Source organism: Halichoeres trimaculatus, unplaced genomic scaffold (assembly GCF_033239565.1).
Source record: "Halichoeres trimaculatus isolate MK-OKI-2021-1 unplaced genomic scaffold, fHalTri1.1 fHalTri1_scaffold_12, whole genome shotgun sequence".
NCBI lineage: Eukaryota > Metazoa > Chordata > Actinopteri > Labriformes > Labridae > Halichoeres > Halichoeres trimaculatus.
The window spans coordinates 34,085,235-34,112,226 of record NW_027437190.1 but is presented as its reverse complement, the minus strand read 5'-3'; the positions used below and the strand labels follow the sequence as shown (position 1 = coordinate 34,112,226).

The 26,992-nt window shown below is 43.1% G+C and overlaps 1 protein-coding gene across 1 annotated transcript in view; it reads right to left on the bottom strand.

Annotated features, from left to right (window-relative positions):
* bmper (BMP binding endothelial regulator) overlaps positions 1-26,992 on the bottom strand; it is a 43,739-nt gene that overhangs the window by 7,361 nt on the left and 9,386 nt on the right. The window contains exons 3-10 of the mRNA XM_074683774.1: positions 17,379-17,478; positions 11,350-11,432; positions 11,141-11,231; positions 9,411-9,493; positions 8,948-9,047; positions 8,747-8,856; positions 8,523-8,657; positions 4,692-4,796 (exon numbers count right to left, since the gene is read on the bottom strand). Of these exons, the coding sequence (XP_074539875.1) occupies positions 4,692-4,796; positions 8,523-8,657; positions 8,747-8,856; positions 8,948-9,047; positions 9,411-9,493; positions 11,141-11,231; positions 11,350-11,432; positions 17,379-17,478 (807 nt within the window). The remainder of the gene's footprint in view (positions 1-4,691; positions 4,797-8,522; positions 8,658-8,746; positions 8,857-8,947; positions 9,048-9,410; positions 9,494-11,140; positions 11,232-11,349; positions 11,433-17,378; positions 17,479-26,992) is intronic.

Here is a 26,992-nt window from a genome sequence, read left to right as displayed (position 1 = left end):
TTGGAGCTGATAGAAAGGCAACAGTAACTCAAATAACCACTGGTTACAACCGAGGTCTGCAGAAGAGCATCTCTGAACACACAACACGTCCAACCTTGAGGCAGATGGGCTACAGCAGCAGAAGACCACACCGGGTGACCCTCCTGTCAGCTAAGAACAGGAAACTGAGGCTACAATTCACACAGCAACACCAAAACTGGACAATAGAAGATTGGAGATTTTCTTGGCTCACTTTGGGCCCCTTAGTACCAACTGAGCATGGTTTAAAGTCCACAGAAAAAAAAAAGAAGAAAAAAAAGAAAAAAAGAGGAAAAAAGAAAAAATGGGGGAGGGGGTGGGGACAAAAGAAAAAAAAAGACAAAATGAAAAGAAAGGAAAAAAGAAAGAAAACAGGGGGGAAAAGAAGAAAAGAGAAAAAAGAGAAAAAGAGAAAAAGAAAAAAGAAAAAAGACAAAAAAGGAAAATAGAAAAAAGGAAAAAAGAAAAAAGGAAGAAAAGAAAAAAGAAAGAAAAAAGGTAAAAAAAGAATAAAAAAGAAAAAAGAAAAAAAAGAAAACATGAAAAGGAAAAAGAAAGAAAAAAGAAAGAAAAAGGGGAAAAAAGAAGAAAAGAGAAAAAAGAGAAAAAGGACAAAAGACAAAAAAGGGAAAAAAGAAGAAAAAAGAAAGAAAAAAGAAAAAAAGGAAAAAGAGAAAAAAGAAAAAACAAGGAAAAAAGAAAGAAAAAGAAAAAAAAGAAAAAAGAGAAAAAAAGAGAAAAAAGAGAAAAAAGAATAAAAAGAAAAAAAAAAAAAAAAAAGTCCACAGCCTACCTGAGTATTGTTGCTGACCATGTCCATCCCTTTATGAGCACAGTGTACCCATCTTCTGATGGCTACTTCCAGCAGGATAACGCTCCATGTCATAAAGCTGGAATCATCTCAGACTGCTTTCTTCAACATGACAATGAGTTCCCTGTACTCAAATGTCCTCCACAGTCCCCAGATCTCAATCCAATAGAGCACCTTTGGGATGTGGTGGAACGGGAGATTCTCATCATGGATGTTCAGACCACAAATCTGCAGCAACTGTGTGATGCTATCATGTCAATATGGACCAAACTCTGTGAGGAATGTTTCCAGGACCTTGTTGGATCTATGCCACCAAGGATTAAGGCAGATCTGAAGGAAAAAGGGGGTCCAACCGGGTACTAGCAAGGTAGACCTAATGAAGGGGGCGGAGAGTGCTAAGATCGATCCATGAATCCATCTAGCTATTAATGCAACCATTAGCCATCCGGTCATTCATTCATCCGTCGATACACTGTTCTATCCATCCATTACCCAGTGTTCAATTTAGTATAAGTGGCCTTTTGTTTGCTTGTTCCTGTCAGATTTGATGGTCTCCGGCACCAATACTTTGGGGGTCACAGGCTGAAAAGTTTGAGACCACCAGCTCTAACCCTACATAGATCCTTTCTGTCGTACTATTAGTGACTTGAGAATTGATTTTGAGGGTCTTTAAAGAAATTTGCAGCTGCTGGCTAAAGTAATCTACAGGAATGATTCTGATAACTTCATATATGTATTACTCATTAATCCAAAACAGGAGAAAAATGGTTCCCAGATTGGTTCTGATTGCCAATAATAACCATGAAATCAGAGTGGTTATTAGTCGCCACGTATCAGCCAGACATGAGGCGTCCAGGCAGCGAAGGGTTAATCCGACGTGGATGGAAACACACGTTTCACTGGCAGTGATAACAAAGGTTGCAGTTCTGTTTTCAGCCGTCACTCAAACACAAATGAAAGGCTGAACCGGGGGGAAAAGTTCCCACTTCGACAAGTTCACAGTCAAACCAGGACGACCACAAAGACACCGATACTCCCACTTCAACCGCTGAACTCTGTAACGGGAAACTCTGCGTCTGTGTGTGTGTGTGTGTGTGTACTGTATGTTTCATCAGAGCTGCAGATCAGAGGGCTCTTTCACACACTTTTGGTTGCCTCAGGGAAGCCCTTCTTTTTTCCTGCCTCTCTCACACACACACATTAAGAGAGACACACACACCTCCCGTCTGTCATCACGTGCAGACGTACACTCAATACACACTCCACCGTCCTAACCTCTGCACAAAGGGCAGTCTCTCCCTTTGAAGAGAGCTGCCTTTTGACAAACTGAGCACACACACACTCTCTCTCACACACACACACACACAGATTGGTTTTCAGGGGGCCTAAATATAGGGAACCTCTTCTTCGCTGTCACTCAAACGTCACACAGACAAAAGGCCGTACGGAGACACACTGTCTCCTGAGAGCGGCACACACTCTGCCGACCCGCCGCTGACCGCAGGATGACAGCATGGGAGAGTGTGTGTGTGTGTCAGTGTGTGTGACCTCTGTGAGAAATGAGTAACAGTCATGATAACATGAGACAGGTGTGTGAGTTTGCATATTAGCAGTCGGCTCAGGATGCCCTTGCTCGTCCATCTAAGCTAACACTCTCTGTTCCTTTCCTAATAACTCCTTCCTGTGGAAACGTCAGAGTTTGTTAAATTCTGCAAAACACGCCGACACAGTCTGGAGTCTGACTCGAGAGCAGTCCCGACCTCAGCTTTCTGAAAAAAATTAAAGCAAGAGTAAAGCTGCGAGCAGCGCTGGTCGTAGCCCTTCCCTTCATGCCGGTCTCACCTCCACTGTCAAGGTTTCATCCCTTTAAAACGTGTATTTGTTACACATTCCATTTTTCCGCTTTCAGTGAGTCACATGACCAGCTGCACGGAACTCTCAATCATTGTGACATCATCACCTACTGCTGCCCTCTGAGGAGTGAAACTGACTAAAGTTTTAGAAACGTCCCCTCATATGCCACAATTTTTACCAAATCTCTCTAAAACTAAAATATTTTTGTTGTAAATTTTGTCAGCAATCCATTCATGTCATTTTTAAAGCTGTGCAACTTTGACTTTTTTGTGAAGAGGCCTTATGATGCAGCTTGTGTGGAGCTGGATCCTCCTCTCCCATTCACTATAAAAGTGTGAGCTAAAAGCGCGTTTTTGGGGTTCACTGACTTTGAGGGCTTGTCATTCAAAAACCATTCAAGATACAACAAATTCCCTCACAAATTTCGTAAAGCAGGGTCTACTCTGTCATCTGAGTGAATTTCAAGTTGATACCTTTAATGGCCCAGGAGAAGATCATTTTCGTTTCTGGCACCAAAATGTGGCCTAATTTTATTTTGAAGGGCAAATTGCAGGCTTCCTGTTTGAGATAGATCAGGGGTGTCTGCATATAATTTGTGTGTCTCTGTGAGGCAAACATTTTGACGTTAGTTTGATCTCTTTACAACATACCTACTGCCGTTGAGAGTCGTTTTAGTGTTCCTAGGTGGCACTAGAGAGCACGTTTCGGTATGTTGGGGGTGGGTTTTTGTATTATGTCAAATTTTAGGTAGAATCTGAGGTGTTGGCATATTTTGGTGAGTTTTTGAGCCTGTTTAGGGGGTCAAATTAGGGCTCTCTCTTAGTGCGAGTACCCTAATTATGCATTATGTATATTCTATACAGTGCACAAACAGGGTTTTGTGAAAAAATGTATTCACAGGTGAAAGTAAACACTGCAAAAACTGCAATCTATCAAGTTTTAGACTGAAAATGTGACAAATTCACCTGACAAGTCCAGAAAAAGTGAGAAAACTGACACCTGGATTGTTTCAATGTAAAAACATATCTGCAAATGGGGAAATCAAAATGTACTGGTTTAGTTTCTGGAAGTTTTTCTGGACTTGTCAGGTGAATGTGGCTCAAGTTAAGTCTAATTTGACAATTATCACTTCACATTAGACAGGAACACTTGGTTAGGGTTCGGTTTTGGCAGCGTAAAACCCAAACTGCTGTTGTCAGTGTATTTTTTAATAAACTTCCATACAACTGGACTCCCTTTTCCCATCCATGCACCTGTGCAATGGTTTTCCTTTTTAAAAGTTAACTCTTGAAAGTGTAAAGTATAAATACTCATCTAAGAGTGCTGGTCCAGTAATCAGGAGGATAAAACGGGTGGAACTTCACTTTAACCGCAGACTGCAGCCCACCGACATCAGCCCTCAGCCGCCGCTCTGACCACAAACAACAGGTGAGGGCTTGTTGTAACCGCTGGAAGCGTGTGAACCTGGACTAACGCTGACACCGGCTTTAACTGCGTGACCGTCAGCGGCCCACGGTATGTGAGGAATCCACTCCATCACCCACCGACCGACACATGACCCCCGGAGCCACCTCTGCGACAGGTGAGACACAGTCACACCCACAGTCTGGGCTCATTCTGCGTTCCCTACGTGTGGAGCTGAGTGTTGGTTTTGGCCGCCGTACCAGCGAGGGGGGGGGGGGTGTTTGGAGACGTCACACATGAGGAGGGAAAATGATGCAGTTGGTCACGGGCTGTAAAACCTGAGTGTCAGAGGGGTCAGAGTGTGGACAGAGACAGAGCTGCAGCTAACAAATCATCTCCAGCCTCGAGCTAACAGGGACCTGCAGGTCTGGACCTAAACCCAGAGAACACCAAGTCCAAGTTCAGACGTCTCCTACATCCTCATCTTCGTCTGATGGAGGTCTAGACCAGAATAAATCCTGAAGAGCTTAAGAACTCAAAGACCTTAATGTGGATCCTGAATCAGAGACTAAGCCCGTGATTGGCTGGTGGGCCTGTGACTCACCGAGGGGCAGCTGGTGATTGGTACACACTGTTTGGGTCGGCACTCGATGTTTCCCTTGACGCAGGCGCAGAGCGTGCAGTTCACTGACGACCACATGTCTCCTTCCTGCAGAGAAACACAGAGGGGCAAAAACCTGAGTACAGACTGACAGACACACCTCCATCTCCATCATCCATCCATATTTTCATGCAACCATCCATCCATCCATCGGTCCATGCATCCATCCATCCGTCCATCTATCCATCCATCCATCCATCCATCCATCCATCCGTCCATCCATCCATCCATCCATCCATCCATCCATCCATCCATCCATCAATCCATCCATCCGTCCATCTATCCATCCATCCATCCATCCATCCATCCATCCATCCATCCGTCCATCCATCCATCCATCCATCCATCAGCCTATCCATCCATCCATCCGTCCATTCTTCCATCCATCCATCCATCCATCCATCCATCCATCCATCCATCAGCCTATCCATCCATCCATCCGTCCATTCTTCCATCCATCCATCAGCCTATCCATCCATCCATCCATCCATCCGTCTATCCATCCATCCATCCATCCATCCATCCATCCATCCATCCGTCCATGCATCCATCCATCCGTCCATCCATCCATACATCCATCCATCTATCCATCCATCCGTCCATCCATCCATACATCCATCCATCTATCCATCCATCCATCCATCCATCCATCCATCCATCCATCCATCCATCCATCAGCCTATCCATCCATCCATCCGTCCATTCTTCCATCCATCCATCCATCCATCCATCCATCCATCCATCCATCCATCCATCCATCCATCCATCCATCCATCAGCCTATCCATCCATCCATCCGTCCATTCTTCCATCCATCCATCCATCCATCCATACATCCATCCATCTATCCATCCATCCATCCATCCATCCATCCATCCATCCATCCATCCATCCATCAGCCTATCCATCCATCCATCCGTCCATCCATCCATCCATCCATCCATCCATCCATCCATCCATCCATCCATCCATCCATCCATCCATCCATCCATCCATCAGCCTATCCATCCATCCATCCGTCCATTCTTCCATCCATCCATCAGCCTATCCATCCATCCATCCATCCATCCGTCTATCCATCCATCCATCCATCCATCCGTCCATGCATCCATCCATCCGTCCATCCATCCATACATCCATCCATCTATCCATCCATCCTTCCATCCATCCATCCATCCATCCATCCATCCATCCATCCATCCATCCATCCATCCATCTGTCTATCCATCCATCCGAGCTACTCTGAGAAGCTGAGAAGACAATTCTCAGCTAACGATCCTGCGTCGGTGTGGAGGGGCCTTCAGGAGGCCGTCAACTACAAGAGACCATCCCCCCACCCTGTGGAGAACCCTCATCTGGCTGAGGAGCTGAATCTGTTTTACACCAGGTTTGAAACAGACTCCTTCACACCCCCCACTCATCCCATCAACAAAAGACTACCTGCCCCCCTGGACAGCTCCCCCCCCTCTGCAACCCCACCCGTACTGACGATCCGTGAAGAGGATGTGTGCCAGCAGTTCCAGAGACAAAAGATCAAGAAGGCTCCAGGACCTGATGGTGTCTCCCCCTCATGTCTGAGGGCCTGCGCGGACCAGCTGGCCCCCATCTTCACCCGGATCTTCAACAGATCTCTGGAGCTGTGTGAGGTGCCCTCCTGCTTCAAACGCTCCACCATCATCCCAGTCCCAAAGAAACCCTCCATAACAGGACTGAATGACTACAGGCCCGTCGCCCTGACTTCTGTAGTCATGAAGTCTTTTGAACGCCTGGTGCTGAGTTACCTGAAGGACATCACAGGACCCCTGCTGGACCCCCTGCAGTTTGCCTACCGGGCAAACAGGTCAGCTGAGGATGCAGTCAACATGGGACTGCATTACATCCTACAGCACCTGGACTCTGCAGGGACGTACGTGAGGATCCTGTTTGTGGACTTCAGCTCGGCATTCAACACCATCATCCCTGACATCCTCCACCACAAGCTCTCCCACCTCTCTGTGCCACCCCCCACCTGTCAGTGGATCTCCAGCTTCCTGACTGGCAGGACCCAGCAGGTGAGGCTGGGGTCCATCACATCCAGCACACGGACAGTCAACACCGGCGCCCCCCAGGGGTGTGTGCTCTCCCCACTGCTCTTCTCCCTCTACACTAATGACTGCACCTCAGGGGACCCCTCTGTGAAACTCCTGAAGTTTGCGGACGACACCACCATCATTGGTCTCATCCAGGATGGTGACGAGGCCGCTTACAGACAGGAGGTGGAACAGCTGGTCCTCTGGTGTGGTCAGAACCACCTGGAGCTGAACCCGCTCAAGACTGTGGAGATGACAGTGGACTTTAGGAGAAACCCCCCTCCTCCGCCCCCCCTCACCATTCTGAACAACACCGTGTCTACTGTGGACTCCTTCCGGTTCCTGGGATCCACCATCTCCCGGGATCTGAAGTGGACCTCCCACATAGACTCCATCAGGAAGAAGGCACAGCAGAGGTTGTACTTCCTCAGACAGCTCAGGAAGTTCAACCTGCCCCAGGACCTGCTCATCATTTTTTACACCTCCATCATTCAGTCTGTCCTGTGCTCCTCCATCTCGGTTTGGTTTTCCTCAGCCTCCAAACACGACAGGCACAGACTGCAACGAACTGTCAGGGCTGCAGAAAAAATCATCGGAGTCAGCCTGCCCTCCATCCAGGACTTGTACAGGTCCAGGACCAGGAAGCGGGCTGGCAACATCTCTGCAGACCCTTCACACCCCGGACACAAACTGTTTAAACTGCTCCCCTCTGGTCGGCGTTACAGAGCTCTGTGCGTCAAGACGTCCAGACACAGGAACAGTTTCTTCCCCCAGGCCGTCACTCTGATGAACACTTAACCTGCTTTAAAAAAAACTCATATACCTCATGTACAGCCACAGTCTCTCTGTTTCTGTTTCTATTGCACATCCATCTTCCATTCCCTGTTGCAAGTTGCACATTTTTTTATGACATTTATTCAGTGCACTATTTTTTCCTAACTTAAATTGTGTATATATTTTTGTATTTACTCTGTGCAGAGTTCTTTATTTAATATTGTAATAATTATTATTCTTTTTCTACTACTTAAACTCTATTTTTCTACTCTTGTAATTCTATCCACGTTTGTACTGAGAGAGTGCAGTTTAAACCGGAGTCAAGTTCCTTGTATTCTTGAAAATACTTGGCCAATAAAGGTGATTCTTCATCCATCCATCCATCCATCCATCCATCCATCCATCCATCCATCCATCCATCCATCCATCCATCCATCCATCCATCCATCCGTCCATTCATCCATCTCTTCATGTGTCCATCCATCCTTCCATCCATCCATCCATCCATCCATCCATCCATTCATCCATCATCCATCCATCCATCAATCTTTTCATGTATCCATCCATCCATCATCCAACCATTGTCCAGTGTTTATCTATTATCACTTCTCCAGCTTCAATTTATTGATCCCATCATCAACCACCTTCCTCATTTCTCTGTCCTCTTGTTTGTTTATCAAAGAGAGCCTCCAGTGTTTTTTCATCCTGTCATCATTCATCCCTCTGTTCAGCAACCCTTCATCATCATCATCATCATCATCATCATCATCATCATCATCATCATCTTTTCTCAGTTTCAGAGTCTTTACGTTCATCTTCTTTCTATCAGACCACCAAGAATTGCATCCATCCCTCAGTTTTCATCCATCCATCCATCCATCCATCCATCCATCTCTCCATCCGTCCACCCCTCCCTCCCTGGACCCCCGTACCCTGTAGATCTTGTTGCGGACTCTGCAGTACTTCACCTCCTCCACCTTCACAAAGGACAGACACTCGGGGCAGCACTGGTCGCCCTGACAGCTTCCTGGTCTGGAGCAGCGCCTCCTGCACACCACCGTGGAATCCTGGGAGAAAGAAAGTCCCAGGGTTCACTGATCCAACCAGCAAAGGATGATGGGTATAAAACCTTTCCTCTTGATTTAAAGGGCCGTACCTTGCACGTGCAGCTGGTGCAGTTGTCGTGCATGAATGAATTTCCGTTCTCGTAGACCTCGCTGTGGAACAGGCAGCTCCCCAGAGACAGGTCGAAGACCTTCCTCTGACCTGGAGGACGAGAGGGTTAGAAAACGTCTTTTTACAGGTTTTAATCCAGCTCACAGGAAAGAGGCAGAGAAAAGTGACGACTGCTGTTTACCCAGACATCTCGGGCAGCACTGTCCAGCGGGGGTGTGGCTGAGGTGGGCGGGGCATGACAGGACAGGACACACCTCCCTCATGCAGAGAGTCCGCCCCCCCTGCAACGAAAAATCATGACGTTAAACACCTCAGCCGGTTCCCAGCGAGGTGAGAGAGCATTAATACTGTTATGTGTTTATGGACCAACACGCAGGGTTTGTTTGTCCAGAGGGGGAGGAGGGTTAGGGGACGGGCAGGGGGAGGACGGGGGAGGTGGGGGGAGGCGGAGAGGGGAGGCCAGAAAGAGGATGTTGTTCCAAGTCAAAGTTTGGGACTCCCAGGAGACGCCAGCAAAACTTATTTAGAGGACAGAGGCCCCCACGCACAAACACTCACACACAGGTCAGAGAGTAAACACATCTGTGAGAGTGTGTGTGAGTGTGTGTGAGTGTGTAAATGTGTGTGAGAGTGTGTGTACTCACAGTGCAGGTACATTTGATGCAGGGTTTACCCTCCGGACTGAACTCCTCCTTCTCTTTATACAGACGACCCTCGAAGATACAGGCTGCAGGTGGAGGACAGACACACCTTTAAACACACCTTTAAACATGACACTTTTGTTTTGTGATTTGGCTGAAGCACGGATGAAAAGTTTCAACATTTACCGGCTGAGTTTTTGAATTTCAGAGGCAGATAATCACAAAAATCTCAGTTGTTTCTGTGTCCAGAAAGAGACTCAATACTCAAAACAATGACTACAGATTGAAAAACAAACCTGTTTCATGTGATTACACTGATTGAAAGTCCACCTCAGGCTCTTAACTCGCTTTACTAAAACTGTGGCCCAAACAGGTAAAGTATAAACTGTTTTTATCAGAAACATTTTATCTGTACTTTAAAAAAAAAAAAAAAAAATTAGACTTTTCCTGTTTTTCCTGTTTAAAAATGTATGGTTTCTTTTGACAAAAGTGTCATTAAAACATTTATAAAAAAAAAGAAAAAAGAAAAAAAACCTTTATGTCTATACATAGTTCTGAAGTTGCTGAAAAGATCTAGTGCAGTGAAAGCAAAAATAATATCAATTTATTATATTTTTTTGTAGCAGTAAAGGTAAGCTGGAAATTTGTGTCCATGATGAGCAAATTTGTGCATTTTTGAAAAAAAAAAATCTTCTTGTGCAGGATTAATTTATGCATTTAAATCTAAATTGTAATTAATTATTAACATATTCAACACTGTTCAATATTTATCAGAAAAATGACACTGAACCTAAATTTGAAAAATCACACACTTCCTAGTTTTTCCTATTGAGAAAATATATTTATTTTTATTTTATGTCATTTTATTTTACTCAATTTATTTTTTTTCATATTTTTTATTCTTTTTTTTTAATTGTAATTCAATCTATTTTATTTTATTTTATTTTATTTTGATTCATTTTATTTCATTTTATTTTCACAGAAATCTAATTTATACATAAAAATATTGAAAAAATAACTTTGTATTTATGGATCGTTCTGAAGTTATTGTAAAGACCTGATGCTGTGAAAGTAAAAAAAAAGAATACTGCTTTACTATTTTGTATTTAAAGGTGATAAACAAATGTGAGTTAGCACACACTGCAAAAACTGAAATTAAAGCAAGTGTTTGCGTTAAATTTTTAGTAAAGTTATCTTTTTAGATTTAATATGGGCCACATTCACTTTATGAGTCCAGAAAAAATGTTACATTTCAAGATAATAAAAGGAAAACTGATGCTAGAATGTGCTGGTCGAGTTTCTTGAGATAAGAATAATGACTCAACACAAGAAATTAAATGAATACACTTTTCTTACACCACTGGCAGATTTTTCTTAACAATTCATGCGTCATTTTCCCTTTGAAATAGAATTTGAGAATAAGGAGTAATAAAACAACTTTGCTTAAAAAAAAGGCAAACAGTCAGTTTTCACTTTTTTCAGTGTAACTACATTTGTTTAAGACACTGAAATAATATCTAAAGATCTGGTAAAAGCAGAACTTAAATGGGCTGTATGGTTTCTGACCTCATAACGTCAGAGTTTCTTTGCAGACCAACTTTTCTTAAGCTCAAACAACACTTACATATCTAAAACTTTCATAAGTTTGGAATTAAAAGCTAAAATTTCACATTTTTCCTTGTTTAGCAGATTTTTCCCACACAGAGCTCTGCAGCAAAGCTGGTTGTACTCACTGGGGCAGGTGGGGCAGCACTTCTTAGGGTGGATTTTAGGATTCTTGCAGTGGACGACACACTGGACTTCTGACTCGGTGATGACTCCTTCCTGTAACAGCCAGGAAGTAAATTCTCTGTTTAGTTCACATATTTCAGACACTCATTTTAGGCTTTTTTCAGCATATTTTTATACACACTGGAGAGGGGAAGCGAATGTGCTCACACACCTGACAGCGGCGGGTCATGCAGGGTTTGGTGGAGCTGGTCCAGGACACCGAGCTGTTGTAGGATCGTCCATCCAACATGCAGCCTGAGACAAAGAATGACAGGGAGAGAAAACTTCACATGAATATGGACTAAAACACTCAAACCAGCGCCCTCCTTTCACAGCCCCAAAAAACGTGCTAATGCACCCTCTGTTACACCAAAACGCTTAAATAGTTTCCTCTAGGGGGCAAACAATGAATGATGAAGAGCCCCTTAAGTCATACTGTCCACCAAATACCTAATTTGGAGCCAAAATGCATGTGAAGGTGCCCTCTTGGGAGTCTAAATGCCCAGTTAAGTGCCCTCTAGGGAGCCAAACATATACTAAAGTACCCTTTTTGAAGTCAGAATGCACGCTAAAACACATTTAAATCAAAACATGTACTAGAGTGCTCCTGGGAGCCAAAACGCACGCTAAGGAGCCCTTTTTAGGAGCAACAGACAAATGACAAAGTGGCCCTTGAGTCATACTGACCACCAAAGTGCCTGGTTTGGAGCCAAAACGTGTGTGAAAATGCCCTTATGATCCATGACACCCGCTAAAGTGCCCTCTAGGAAGCCAAAACGCACGCTAGGTCCCCTCCTAACTCACAAAGTCTACTAAAGTGCCCCATAGGGAGCCAAACATAGGCTTAAGTCCCCTATCTGGAGTTAAAACTTGTGCTTAAGTACACTCTAGAGTCAAAACATGTACTGAGGTGTCCTTCGGGGAGCCAAAATGTGTGTGAAAGTGCCCTCTTGGGAGCCAAAACGCACGCTAAGGTACCCTTTTAGGAGCAAAAGATAGATGACAAAGTGGCCCTGGAGTCATTCTGACAACCACATGCCTAATTCAGAGCCACAACGTGTGTGAAAGTGCCCTCTTAGGTCATGACGCTAACTACTGGGAGCCAAAATGTGCACTAAGGTGCCCCCTTGGATGTGAAAATGTGTGCTAATATGCACTCTTTAGTCAAAACACATGCAAAGTGCCCTCTTGGGAGCCATACATACACTTAACTGTGCTCTAGAGAGCAAAACATTTTAAAGCGTCTTCTTGGGAGCCAAAAAGCACACTAATGTGCCTTCTTGCGATTGAAAAAGGTTTGTTTGAATACACTCCTGAGCCAAAATACAAGTGAAAGTCCCCTCTCACGTCACAAAGTCCATTAAAGTGCCCTCTAGGGAGCCCCTCTTTGGGGTCAAAACTCATGCTAAAATACACTCTTGAGTCAAACCATGTACTGAGATGCCCTTTAGGAGCCAAAATGTGTGTGAAAGTGCCCTCCTGGAAGCCAAAACGCACTCTAAGGTGCTCCCTTGGTATAAAAATGTGTGCTAAAATACCTTCTTAGGTCAAAACATGTACTAAAATGGCTTCTTGGGAGCCAAATATACACTCAAGTGCCCCCTAGAGAGCAAAATATGTAAAAGCGCCTCCTTGGGAGCCAAATAGCACACCAAGGTACCTTCTTGCGAGTGAAAAAAGTTAGCTTAAAATACACTCCTGAGCCAAAATGCTAGTGAAAAAGCCCTTTTGAGTCATTAAGTCCACTAAAGTCCCATCTTTGGAGTCAAAACTCATGCTAAAATACACTCCTGTGTTTCAACATTTTTAATGTTTTCTAAACAGAATACAAGAAAAACAGTTCCCCTTGTTCCTCATACAATCTTGTGACTGGCGTTCTGCTTGATAAAGACAAAAACGAAAAGAAGAGAAAAAATAATAATAATAAATAATAAGAATAAGAATAATAAAAATACACCCCTGAGTCAAAACATGTACTGAGGTGCCCTTTAGGAGCCAAAATGTGTGTGAAAGTGCCCTCCTGGGAGCCAAAACCCACGCTAAGGTGCCCCTTTAGGAGCAAGACACACATGATTTGGTGCCCCTTGTGCCGTACTGGCGACCACATGCCGAATTTAAAACCAAAACGCTTGTGAAAGTGCCCTCTTAAGTCATGACACCCACTATTGTGCCCTCTAGTGAGCCAAAACACACTCTAAGGTGCCCTCTTGGGATTAAAAATGTGTGCTTAAATACACTCTAGAGTCTAAAAAATGTAAAAAAAAAAAAAAAAAGGGACTTCTTGGGAGCCCAATATACACCTAAGTGCCCCCTAGAGAGTCATTAAGTCCACTAAAGTCCCATCTTTGGAGTCAAAACTCGTGCTAAAACACACTCTTGAGTCAAAACATGTACTGAGGTGCCCTTTAGGGCGCAAAAATATGAGTAAAAGTGCCCTCTTGGGAGCCAAAACACACGCTAAGATGCACTCTTAGGAGCAAGAGACGCTTAATGCAGTGCCTCTTGAGTCGTATTGCCCACCACATGCCTAATTTTGACCCACACCTTTGTGAAAGTGCCCTCTGAAGGCATCCCTCCCACTAAAGTGCTCTCTTGGGAGCCAAAATGCACGCTAAGGTGCCGTCTTGGGAGTGAAAACTTGTGCTTTAAAACACTACAGTCAAAACACATTCCAAAGTGCCCTCTAGGGAGCCAAACATTTGTGAAAATGCCCACCAAAGTGTCCTTTTGTGAGCCTAAATGTGTGCGACAAGGTCCTCTTTAGGGGCCAGTTTATGTGCTAAAGTGCCTTCTTCAGAAACCTGCAGAATTCAGCGTCCTCCTTAGTAGCTACAATGCGCTGTGTTGCCTTTTTACTTCTGTCACCCCTTCCTTTCTGAAAGTCTGCATGCCACTGACTCACGCCATACTGAATCTACAGGAACTAAACCAAGAGAGCAGGAACCTTTAGAGGAACTCAGTACACTGGGTCCAGACTTATTTCAACTCTATAACAGCAGCTGTTTTAGACTGAAGGTTGTTTTAGTGGGAATGTGCCTTTAACATACGCAGCTTACAGCCCAGCGCAGTAACTCCACACCCTCCAACCCGTCCACTCAGCTCTGAATGAAAAGCCGATTCATTTCCTCCCAGTTACAGTAAGAGGGCTCAGATCAATGAGTAACTTTCCACAGAATGAAACTCGATCAGAGCATCGATCCGCCTCCCTCAGAGGGAATCGAACCCTGATCCTGAGTCACCTCTGAGGATGATCAGAGACTCAGATCCTGGTCACACAGAGACCACATGAGACACAGATAACCACGCTGTAAAGGAATCCACCTCAGCAGCGTTCGTGACCGTCCCTGTGTCGGAGACGTTCATCTGATGAGGATTAAAGGCCGAGTCCAGAGACAAAAAGTCGTCTTCAGGAAAAAGTAGATTTCAAGTCAAGTGTAACTCTGAGCCGTTAAACGACACAAAGTGGCTCGTTAAGGCGCTTTTACACCGCGCTGTTCTCCATAAACTGATGCAGACTGGGCGCCACTTCACGTCGTTTCACTATGATTTCATAAAAGGGAGAAAACGCCGATATGACATGTTGGAGTCGGGGCGTTTTCCAAAAGCTGAGGACACACAGGGGTCCTAAATTTGGTCACAGCGGCCACAAGCCGACCGCACAATAGAAAACTAACAAGGGTCGCCGTGGAAACACGGGGCGTTCCACGTCCGCACTGCAGCTCGTTCCACCGCTCTTAACGAAGTGCTGCGTCGTAAAAACGCCGCACCGCAAACAAAGGGACCTCGCCCCTGCTGAGAGCTGGGAGGTGTGTGTGTGTGTGTGTGTGACTGAATGTGTGTGTGTGTGTGTGTGTTAGTCCTCTATGGAACCACAGAGCTCCATCAGCCAGAAAAGCCTCAGAGCGAGGACTTTTTTTGTGGCTTCTCACTTTTTAAAGGAGGTTTTTGAAGACAACACGGACGATGCTGTTTCTCTAACGACGGCTGAAGTCTGCAGAAACACTCAGAGTTTAATGACGTCAACGGAAAACTGACATCATCGCAAACAATTGCAAGAAAAACTTGACTTTTCTGTGTTGATGGAGAATTTCTGAAACTATTGTTCCACTATGGAGATGTTTAAAGAGAAAAACAAGTTTTTAAAGTTCTACACGGCCTTTATGCTGCTGCTCCATCAAGAGGTTCTAGAATGTTGTGACATCACAAGGACAGAGAGCTTTCTGTCTTTGTGATGTCACAACATTCCGGAACTCTCTGAGCTCTCTGAGTGTTTTTGTTGTTGTTGTTGTTGTTCGTCTGAAACTTACGCACATTAAAAAATAAATTTGATCCCATGTTTTGTCAATCATGTTTGCACACTCGCTCCTAAACTTTTGTCCGTCTTTTGTTTTTTTCGGAACAGATTTGATTTTTCGTGTTTTTTCGCCCTGCTGTTTCCTGGGTAGTTTGGCTATTCAGAGACGCTGGAGGCTACTCACAACATCACATTTTCTGACATATTTTCTCTACTAATTTTGGGCAATATTTAGATGATGAATGAAGACATCAGTCTACAGTCTTTGGGCAGGATAGATTTATGTTTTCTTTATAAACAAAAATGTATACATCCTTTTCTACCATCACTGCTCACATACCGTATTTTCCGCACCTAAAAGCCTTCAGTTTTCTCAAAAGCCAACAGTGCGCCTTATAATCCGATGTGCCTTATATGTGGATCCATATTGATTAATCATGGGGTCGTGATGATTAATCACGACCCCATCATCAAGGGGTGTCGTCGGCGTAACAGCGGTAAGCACTAAGAACCTGTAAAGAGGAATTCTGCTAAGTGCTAACATTAGCTCACAGGCTGGCCCAGGCCAAAGGTCTGGCATTTGAACTGATCTCTGGAAACGGCTTTTGTGGCCAGCAGAAACCTTCGTCTTTACAGCGTACTTTTTTCGAAAACGGCACAGAAAATAGTTGGATAGGAAAATGTGCAGCTCCGTGTGGATGTAACCTGAGTTTGACTGACTTATTGACTGTTTTGTTGACATTCCCTTTAGCACAGCTCCATCTAGTGGATGCATAACGCAACCCCAGCCACTACTATAGCTTCTACTCTATGTGCCTTATAATGCGGTGCGCCCTATATATGAAAACAGTTTTCAAATAGGCCATTCGTTGAAGGTGCGCCCGATACTCCGAAGCGCCTTGTAGTGCGGAAAATGCGGTACTTTCATAAGCCCTTTACGCTGGCATTGCTGTTTACCAGGAGGGGGCAGCCCAGAGTCAAAAGTTTATGACAACAACAACAAACTGTAGCAAACATGGCGACTCTGGATGTATTCAGTGCACATGAAATGGAGGCAGCGTTGTTGGAGGTTGTTGTACTGATATTTGAAGTAACCAACTCGCAAAGTTTTTCTCCAGAATGTTCCGCCATTGTTATTTCTTCTTTGTGTTTCGCTAGAGCCATGTACAAGGTAGTAACGGCAACATGTTCCCTACAGTTTCCTGTATCTATATGCTCTATGGGAACGTGAAGAAATAATACCCTCAAGGCTAAGAGGCCAACTCTTCTTCTATGGTGCTATTTTTTGCTGGATGGCCTACATTGTTGTTGTACTGCCCCTACTGGTCACACATTGTAGTGTGATGCATTCACCTTTATTTTTTTCCTTGCCTGCCCTTACAAAAGAAAAATATATTGCAGCATATTAGAAAATATCATGTCATATATTAGGTAATATATTCCCATATATGAGATTTAGTATTTCTATTTTCCAATATATTGCAATATATGGAAAGCGGCAATCATTTGTATGTTTTGCAATATATTGCAATATATTTCATTAATATTTACTATATTTTATATGTGCCCTCAATATGTTATTCCATGTATATCAAATATATAATATATTGGAAAATTTATTGGGAAAATAATATATTACAATATATTACAATACATTTCAAAAATATATTGGTACATATATTTTTCTTTCGTAAGGGTGATTTGGATTATCTACCTGGGTCTTTGGCCCTTGATGCACATGCAGACAATCAAGGGGCTACAGGAGCCAAATAGTTCCTATTTTGCAGGGAACTAAAAGTTCCTGGACCATCAGGTCAAAAAACACCTTTGGAGACTTTTGTCCCAGCTCTTGTCAAAATGTGCCGCAGCTTTCTGGACCAGTTGACGCGTCTTGAGTGTGTGTTTACCTTTGCACCTCTCACAGCAGGCCCCGGTCTGCTTCACCACCAGAGCGCAGTCCTCAGAGACCAGCGGGCATTTCTCCTGTTTGCAGTCGGCCTTCCCCTCCTGCAGAGAGACACAGAGAATCAGGAGCTTAACACCATCCATCATCTCCACCTGCTCATCAAGCATCAGTTTGACCCTCATTACATCACTTTCTACAACTCATGACCAGAAGTTGAACATTAGACACGTTTCGGTTCAGTTCGTCTCGGTACGGCACACGTTTTGTGGCGTTTCCTTTGACTAATGCTGCGTTCCATTTGCATTTCCACTCGGATGTCGGAATTTCCAAGTTCTGAGTGGGAAATCCTGAGTTCAGGGGTAAACTAGTGTTTGTCACAATAAATCAGCCGTATATTCAGTATTATTGAATGTTTAAATACAGATATAAAGCTGTTAAGGGAAGTTTTTCCGACTCGGCAACTTGAACGCTGAACTCGGAGATGACGTCATTCCCACTCCTGAAGTCCCAGTTCCGAGTACAAATGGAACCCAGCATTAAGTCCCCAAATTACCAACCCGTACCGTCCCACTTTTTGGTTCCCTTCTGTTTGGGTACCAAACATACTGATCAACCCCAGAAGGTGGCGCTAGAAACACTGCAGTCTGCTGATTGGTGGAAGGAATTGATCACAGATAAACATTTATTAACACAGATAAATAATGAACACTTTATCATAAAAAACACATCATGAATACAGTTCTAAAGTGTTTTCAAAAAGTATATAAACTCTTATCTAACATATGTTATTCTCAACTCAAGATTGTTACTATTCTAAGCTTGTTTTTAATATTTTCAAACTAAATTATGGATTCCGTATTCATTACAATATCATCAAACCGTCCTTAAATTTCCAGCACAAAGCTGTTCAGGGATCCTCACAGTAGGGGGCGCCAGTTATAAAGTTGCACACACTATAAATAACATTTCTCCACTTTTAGCTCTAAGACATCACTTTTTATGCTGATATTAAGGAAAAATTTCTGAAATATATTCGTCAGTTACATATAAATGTTGAATGTTTTATCTTAATATCAGATGTTATATGTGAGTGTTATAGATGAATGTCCTGGTTCTAATATTTAGCTACGTTTTTCAACAGTTAGTTTACATTTTAAATATTTAGCAAAGATTTCTAAACATTTAGCTTTAACATCAAAATATTTGAGAAAGTTTTCAAAAAATTTAGCAAATATGCTAATTCACAGCCCCGCCCACTGGAAGTACCAAAGAGCCATGCAGAGGTAGAGCTTGAAAAACTCTGAATTGCAGCCAAAAATGGACCTACGGATAATTTCCACTAGTTCGTTTAAAGTTGTCAAAATCCCACATGGCTGGATCACTTCCTTGAACTTTTATTTGGTGCTTCTAGTGGGCAGGAGTGTGAATTGCATGTTAGCTCAATATTGGGGAATCTTTAGAAATCATATTTAGAAATCATTGTGAAATATTTAGATATCAAATCTAAATCTTCTTAATGAAATCTTAGAGAAATATTTAGTCTGAGCTAATTCTTTAGAAGTCTTAACCTGATATTTAGAATGAAAATTATTATTATTTTTTTAATTTAGCTTAATATTTAGAATCAGGACATTTGTCTCTAACATTTGTATATAACATCCAATATAAAATAGAATAGAATGAAATATTATTTTATTGATCCCCATAGGGTAAATTCTTTTGTCACAACAGCTCAAAAAAGTGCATAAAATGCAATAATAATAAGAAAATGAAATTAGAAATTTGAATGAATTTGAAAGTAATTTGAAAATATTACTGTTTACATATTTGCATAAAGACGAATGAGCTCAGGTATATTTTTTGTGAAATATGTGAATTTAACATTTATATATATATAACTTTTAAGATTTAGATAAAACATTCGAAATTTTTATGTAATATTTGACAGATATATAATGCAAATATTTCACTAAATCTGCAAAAAAAATTGATGTTTTAGGGCTAAATGTGAAGAAATGCTGTTATTTGTAGTGTGTGTAACTTTATAATTGGCGCCCCCATATCCCAGGTTCAGAAAAATCAGAGCTTTTTTTTAGGGATTTAGTCAAACATGATCTGAAAAGATGAGTTGGAAGTCATCAGGAGGAGGACATCTGCTGGAGCGTGGTCAGAAATCCTCCAAACTGGACCGAAAAAGTTTTCCCAGCTTCAGTTTTCTCCTGATCCATCTCCTCTGAGCTCGGCTCTCAGACGTCAGCTCAGGTTTGCAGCCTGCTGCTCTGTTTCAGTCCGAGCCGGGAGCAGAAAGTGACTCAGTCTTCACAGTTTAGCTGTGAATTTTCACACCAGCTCAACAGTCGCGCTGCCACCTCCACAGACCTGCAGAGTGTGTCCAACATCACCACAGACGGGCCGGGCCCTCTGTTTAATCCACTCCACTTTCACACCCGGCGTTTACTGCTGATTGCATCCACACGCTGCAGATCTGTGTGTGTGTGTGTGTGTGTGTGTGTTTTATTTTACACACTGTGAGGGTTTATAAAGTGCAGGCTGGCAGGTCCTGTGGCCCTGTGGCACTGCGGCAGCCGCTCTAACGAGGACGGATCAAAGCGGGGCGAAAATAAACCGGGGTGGTTTAATATAGCAGCAGCGCTCCCACTAAACCCCGACCACACTGAGGACAGATGATGTCATCAGGGAGGAAGAGGAGGAGGAAAGGAGCGAAGATACCTCAGCTCATAAAGTCAGCTTCAACAGAAATCTCATGAAAACATCGTCCGTCTGCTTTTCTCCGTCCTGTTATCCATTAGCCCAAAGTAGAACAACTGACCTTTCCTCACACACACTAACACACACTAACACACACACACACCCTCACCCGTCTTGTCTAGAGGTCAGAGGTCACAACGGGTCACCACGCCTTATAAACACTCGACATACCACCGCGGCACCAAGGCTGGTCGACCGGACGGCTGTCTGCTGCTGTGGGTGCTAGAGTCACACACTCACACAAACACACACACACACACACCCAAACACATAAAGCAGGACAAAGCGTTGGTATGTCCAGGAGTGTGTGTGTGTGTGTGTGTCAGAGAAAGGGAAAGTGTGTGAACTCTGTTTACTGCTACTGTCCGGAGATACAAGGTTTTCTCACTCAGACTCATAATCCAAACAACCACGTCGTCCAAACGAAACCTTGTATCTCCAGGTATTTTGGTGTTTTCATTTATCTTTAAAATCCAACCAACACTAAATGAAACTGAAGTTTAATTCAGATTATTTTTCAGGGATTAAACTTTAAAGATGAGATGATGTGTTTCTTGATAACGCCATAAAGCTTCTGGACGACATGCAGCATTAAAGTGGATCAGATGAGACCGAGGTTCAGCTCAGGACGAGGAAATAGTTTTAAATCAGATTTTATCTGCAGAGTTTTAAACTCAATCAGCTCTGATGAAGTTAGCTGAGGTAAAGTTCAAACACGGTGCTTCCTATATTCATCGATATCAGTCAGCTTCCTTCATCGAAAACGGAACCAGTGTCGCTTTCTGCTTCGTTTATGCTCGTTTATTCTCCTAAAAGTGATAAAAATCAAGTTTTATGGAATTGAAATGTAAGAAACAGGTAGTAGATACCATCCTCCTGTTTTCAATTCTTTATTTCATATCATAATGGAGGAACGCTCAACAATCAGTCAACACAAACTGGTCACATGGTCTGTCACATTTCTCCTGTTCACTCTGTGGTAAAAACGAAAGAAAAGGATAAAAAGAAACTTAAAGAAAACAAAAGAACGGAAGAGAATTTGTTAGTTAGGGGCCTTTTATGGGATAATACTTATAAATGATTTAAAAAATGCTTTTGCTTGGGTCCATTTTCAGCCACTCATTGACAAAAAAAAAGATGTAATAATTAACCAAAAAACTAATTTTTATCATTCAATTCCAAAAATAAATTTTACTCTTGTGTTTTTAAAAGAAAGAAAAATTACAGAACTAATATTGTGTTTAAATTATGCTCAAATTAAAATGAATAGTGACAAAATCTGCCCTCTGTTATATTGCACTGTTTTTAGTCTTCAACAGTTTTTACAGACATTAGAGCCAATTAATCTCTTTATCAAACTTTTTGACTAGTAAGCAAACGTGTGAAATACTACAGAAATGTTGAACTGGTCCTTTAACTTCACCCTTTACAGAGCCAGCAATTATGTAAACAAAGGCTCCTAGAAAAACTGTTCAATCAACAACTATACGACTCAGACACAGTCTCCAAACCCAGACACAGACAGTAACTACAGGCTTTGGGCAGACAACAGTTGTAGGATGAAACGCTAACGTTTTGTTGTGTTTTGGCCTCGCGTTCACACGGAAACAGTGTTTTAGCCGACCAAAAACACAAACTTTTAGAAAACAGCCTACAGAGTGGATTTTATCTGAAATGTTGCAGCCACCGTTAGCAGCAAACTCTGCTCCGTCACGATCTGGCGTGTTGATCTTGTGCTGCTCAATCTGCTGAATCTGTGACTGTCTTTAACAAAATAAGCATCTGTTGCTCCACTTCTGCTCTTAGCATTCACCAACACACCAGATGATCAACTCAACTACTTCAGAGATCTACCAAAAGCTGATTCTGGACTAGACAGCTATAGCACCACCTACAGGCCTGGTATGATTACTACAGCGTTTTCTGCGAAACACAGTAAATTATTCTCAACATCAGTTAACACTCTAACGGCAAAATACACCAGATGAGTCTGGTCAGGAGAATAGAATAGAATAGAAAAGAATAGAATAGAATAGAATAGAATAGAATAGAATAGAATATTCTTCATTGATTCCCCATAGGAGAAATTTTCTTGCCACAGCAGCTCACAGACAAATTGCAAAAATGCAATAATAGAAATAAAAACTGAACAGTAATAATTAGAAGACGAAAAATAGAAATTGAAATAAATAAACAAAAGTGGAAAAAATATTACTACTTACATAAAAACAAACTAAGTGGAGGGATCGGGGATTTTTCTTATCTACATCAGCTACGCAAGACCTCTGAATCTTGGTTGATGCTTGATACGTCTGCGAGGTCAGTGCGGCTTCATGCGGACTAATGATTTTATTTTTGCAGCCTCGCCTCCTTACATGGTCCTTTTGAAGTAGAAAATTTCCACATCGCCTATCTCTGAAAATTTCTAACTTCAACCGGAGCTCCTTGTGTTGGAAGTGTAACAATTCTTGGCACTGCTGTGATTCATCACATAGAGATCGCCGTGGTAACTGTGTGATAAGGAGTTCCTGTGTGATATTGCGGCCAAACTCGTTAGAGAAGAGAAAATGGCAGAAAAAATGTAAACAGTCTAAACAACTTCTTCTCATCTAGTTTTTTGCTGTAGGAAATGTGCATTTGTGATGCAGTGCCCCCTACAGTGTGGAAACAGTCGCTGCAGAATTGTTAAAATTCTGCGAGTCTCATCTCCATGTTTCATGATGCCTCCTTACAAAAAGTGACTCGTCAATTTACAATAAGTACATCGAGCAGGACAGGAAGTTGTGCATGACCACCACCTAGAAACAGCCAGAGACTTTCAAAATAAAACAAAGAGTGTCCAAACCAGATGGTTTTTATCTGGACTACAACAACAAAGCGACATAATGAGCAGAGCCAGACCAGGAGCCAATGTGAACCAGGAGAGGATCATCAATAGGAATCCAGGGAACTCCAAAGTGGTCCTGCAATCCAGACACTACCAGCTTCCATTATCCGTCTCTCTCTCTCTTTTTTCAGAGCTCTTAACCCGTATGTCTGTGGTTTTCCTCCTCTCTTTCATCTCCTACTTTCTCTGCGGTGAAGGATGGAGGGATCAGTCGGGGTCTGTCAGCACAGGAGAGGACCTCTTAACTTAAGCCCTTGGACGTCAGCCCTCCTGACTCCGACCCCCCAAAAACCTTAACCTCCTCTGCCTCTGTGACCTTTCACCTTTCACCTTCCCTCCAAAACAAACAGGTCACGACCCCCCGACAGGAGAGCAGGAGCCACAGTAGCTTAGGGAGGAGACGGCTAAGGAGAGACGCTGACGGGAACCGGTTTCTCCTGCTGACGGAGCTGAACGGGCGTGAATGTGTTTACTACAGCGCCCCCTGCTGGCTGGAGTACAACACACTCACACTACACCCAACACTTTGATTCTACAAGGAGCACAGGGATAAAATCTGTGTCTCATGTTGGCTCACGTGTCACTGTCAGGTGTTGATCAGGTAAACCTCGCCCCTCCTGTATTGATCGGCTCCTGTTTGAGTTGAGACACTGACAGGATGTGACCTTTGACCTCAGATTGATAACAGCTACTGAGTGTGTGTGTGTGCTTCAAGAATGTTTGTTTGATCGATTAAAGGGGAACCCTGACCTTTGACCTCCAGCATGTTGAGAGCAGCAGATTTAACATCAAACTAACTCTTTGTCTTTCTGAAGAAATGTCCACTCACATGGTCGATGCTTCTGCCTGTTCTCCTGTCAGCTAAGAACAGGAAACTGAGGCTACAATCCACACAGCAACACCAAAACTGGACAATAGAAGACTGAGAAATGTTGCCTGGCCTGATAAGTCTGGATTTGAGTTCCCTGTACTCAAATGTCCTCCACAGTCCCCAGATCTCAATCCAATAGAGCTCCTTTGGGATGTGGTGGAACGGGAGATTCTCATCATGGATGTTCAGACGACAAATCTGCAGCAACTGTGTGATGCTATCATGTCAATATGGACCAAACTCTCTGAGGAATGTTTCCAGGACCTTGTTGAATCTATGCCACCAAGGATTAAGGCAGGTCTGAAGGAAAAAGGGGGTCCAACCTGCTGAGGATGGACCTGGTAATGTGGCGTTAGAGATTATATGAGAAATCTTCCAACCAAGATGCAATTGCTGGTTTGGAGATACATGACACCTTTCTTGTTTTGGTCCATTTTCTTTCCAAAGATAAGATAACAGGCGATGAGATGAGATGATGAGATGAAATGAGACGGTAGAGAATGAGAATATGAAATGAGACAAGAGGAGATGAGAAGATAAAGTGAGACATGAGACTGGAGAAGATGAAATGAGACATGAGACCGGAGAAGATGAGATAAGTGAAAATGAGACGGGAGAAGATGAGATGAGATATAAGGAGATGTTATGACATGATACAAGAGAAAATTATATAAGAGAAGATGAGAGAAGATGAGATGAGAAGAGAGGAGATGATATGAGAATATATGAGAGAAGATGACACGAGAAAAGATGAGATATAAGGAGAAGATAAGATGAGAGAAAATGAGTTTGGAAGAGAGGAAAGAAGACTATATGAGATGAGACAAAACAAGATTAGAGAACATAAGATGAGTTAAGATGAGATGACAATGTCAATGAGATGACAATGGATCAAATGAGGAGATGAGATAAGATTATAAGTACATGAGACAAGTTGAAGACATGAGGATATAAGAACATGAAATGAGAGATTCAGTCAAAGTACAACTTAAAAAAGGAGTGAAAAGAAACAAAGATATGTTTGATGAGACAAGATGAGATGAGAAAAAACAGCATGAAAAGAGCTGAGATAACAGCCGATAGTATGAGATTGGATCAGATGAGGAGACTAGATGAGATAAGAAGATGAGAAAATGAGAGCATGAGAGGAGAAGTCCATACAAAACAAATAAAAAAGAGAAAGTGAAGGTAAACATAAAAAAACAAGTCTGATGAGGGAAGATGAGATGAGAAAAGATGACAGTTTACAACATGAGAAGATGAAAATACAGGTTAAGAAACAACAAATAAAATAAAGTTAAAAAATAAATAGAATAAACTCAACCAAAAACAGACAAATATGAATTTAAGACGTATAAATGACATGAGGAAGGTCCGACAGGTGCAAATACCTGCTACATGTGTGATTGGGAAGTGTATTTTTAGTCTGATCACATGCACGTGTCGTTATTACCTGTAGCTTCTCAGCTGTGACCAGAGAGATTAAAAAAACTTTATTTTAAAAGCTTCAATGAGGAATTTTAAACTGACTGTAAAACTGACTGAAAGTTAAAGTTTAAGCCTCCACATGAGCTTTTTTAACAGGAGGATGTTTTTTCACCTAGTAAAGACAGGAGCTCCAAACCTGACAACAACAACCTGAAAAGTCGAGTCAGGGAGAGGCAAAGCGTCTCGATGCCCTCGAGAGAAAATCTGACGAAGTGAAAGAATGAGCCAATCTGAGAACGGCGAGGGGAGGAAGAGCCGATGAGAGAGTGGAAAAAGACACGGAGATGAACAGACAGATAGACGAGGATGATGAAGAGCGTGACGGAGATGAAACCCACTCTCTCCCAGATAAAGCTTCACCGTGGCGACCGGCCTGTCCATCAGTCTGTCAGCCACATCCACTCCTGGCCCCATTACAGCGCCCGGCCTCACCCCGAGCCACACAATGCCTCCTCTGTGTGTGTCTGTGTGAGTGTGTGTGTGTGTGTGCCCGCAGAGCCATTAGCAGGTAGCCAAAGATCCCCCCAACCTCCACCTCCACCACGACCCGTCCGTGTATGAGTGACACTGGAGCCCTGACGTCTCCTCGACCCCCTGAAGACATCACGGCGACAGAGCGGGATGAAAGAAGAGGAAGGAAAGATCAGGAGGCACTAAACCTTCGCTTCAGGCTGGATCTGGATCTCAACCTCCAAATCTGATCTGATTTATTTAAATGTAGTGCAAAATTTCTGCAACACTAAAGTGCAAAAGAAGACTTTAGATTTTAATTTCTCTGGAAAAAAATGGTGCAGGATAAAAAGTGAAACATGCATCTGAAACATGTTCCTGCTTTTGTGCAATAAAATCATTTAATGCATCCGGTGTTTCAGGACGTACACAAAGCCAAATTTAATAAAGACAGAGAGCTAAATGTATAAAGTTTATGAGCGTGTGTGTGTGTGTGTGTGTGTGTGTGTTTCGGGGGTTAAAGCAGAGATGAAAGGCCGCCCATTGCCTGCTGATGACTGATAGCATTCAGCAGGGCTTTGGCTGATGTCTGCCTGATAACACAGAGGACGGCTCAGTCAGACGGCAGGCAGCGGGGCCACCGAGCAGCCAATCAGGAGCCAGGGTTTGGAGGCCGAGAGTCGCATTAACCATAAAGAGAAATATCAAGAAACAGTGACAGAGGAGCAGGGAAATACCAGCTCTACTGCGGCGTCCTGCTCCACAGTTTGGGTTTGCTGAGCCAACCAGAAGCAGGTGTTGTTTTTGGACGCGCTGCGTGTAAACACATCTGGAGCGCTGAGCAGGATGTAAACCAAAGATGCAACAGCAAACAAGCCGCTCTTGTGCACACACAACGTGCAGCCCGCAGCAGAAATCACACCTGCGCACTTCCTGCAGGCCGGGGTCATGTGACGCCTCTTAAAAAACCTCCTGATGTGGAGGCAGTGACACAGAAAGGCTTTGTTGGTCCATTCTCATCCCCTAAAACAAAGAGGTCTGCAGCAGCGAGGGGAGGAGGAGGAGGAGGAGGAGGAGGAGGAGGTCAGGGGTCAAAGAGCACATGTTCCAGGAAAGAGTCGTCCCCAAACGTTTTGTGAGCTGGTTTAAC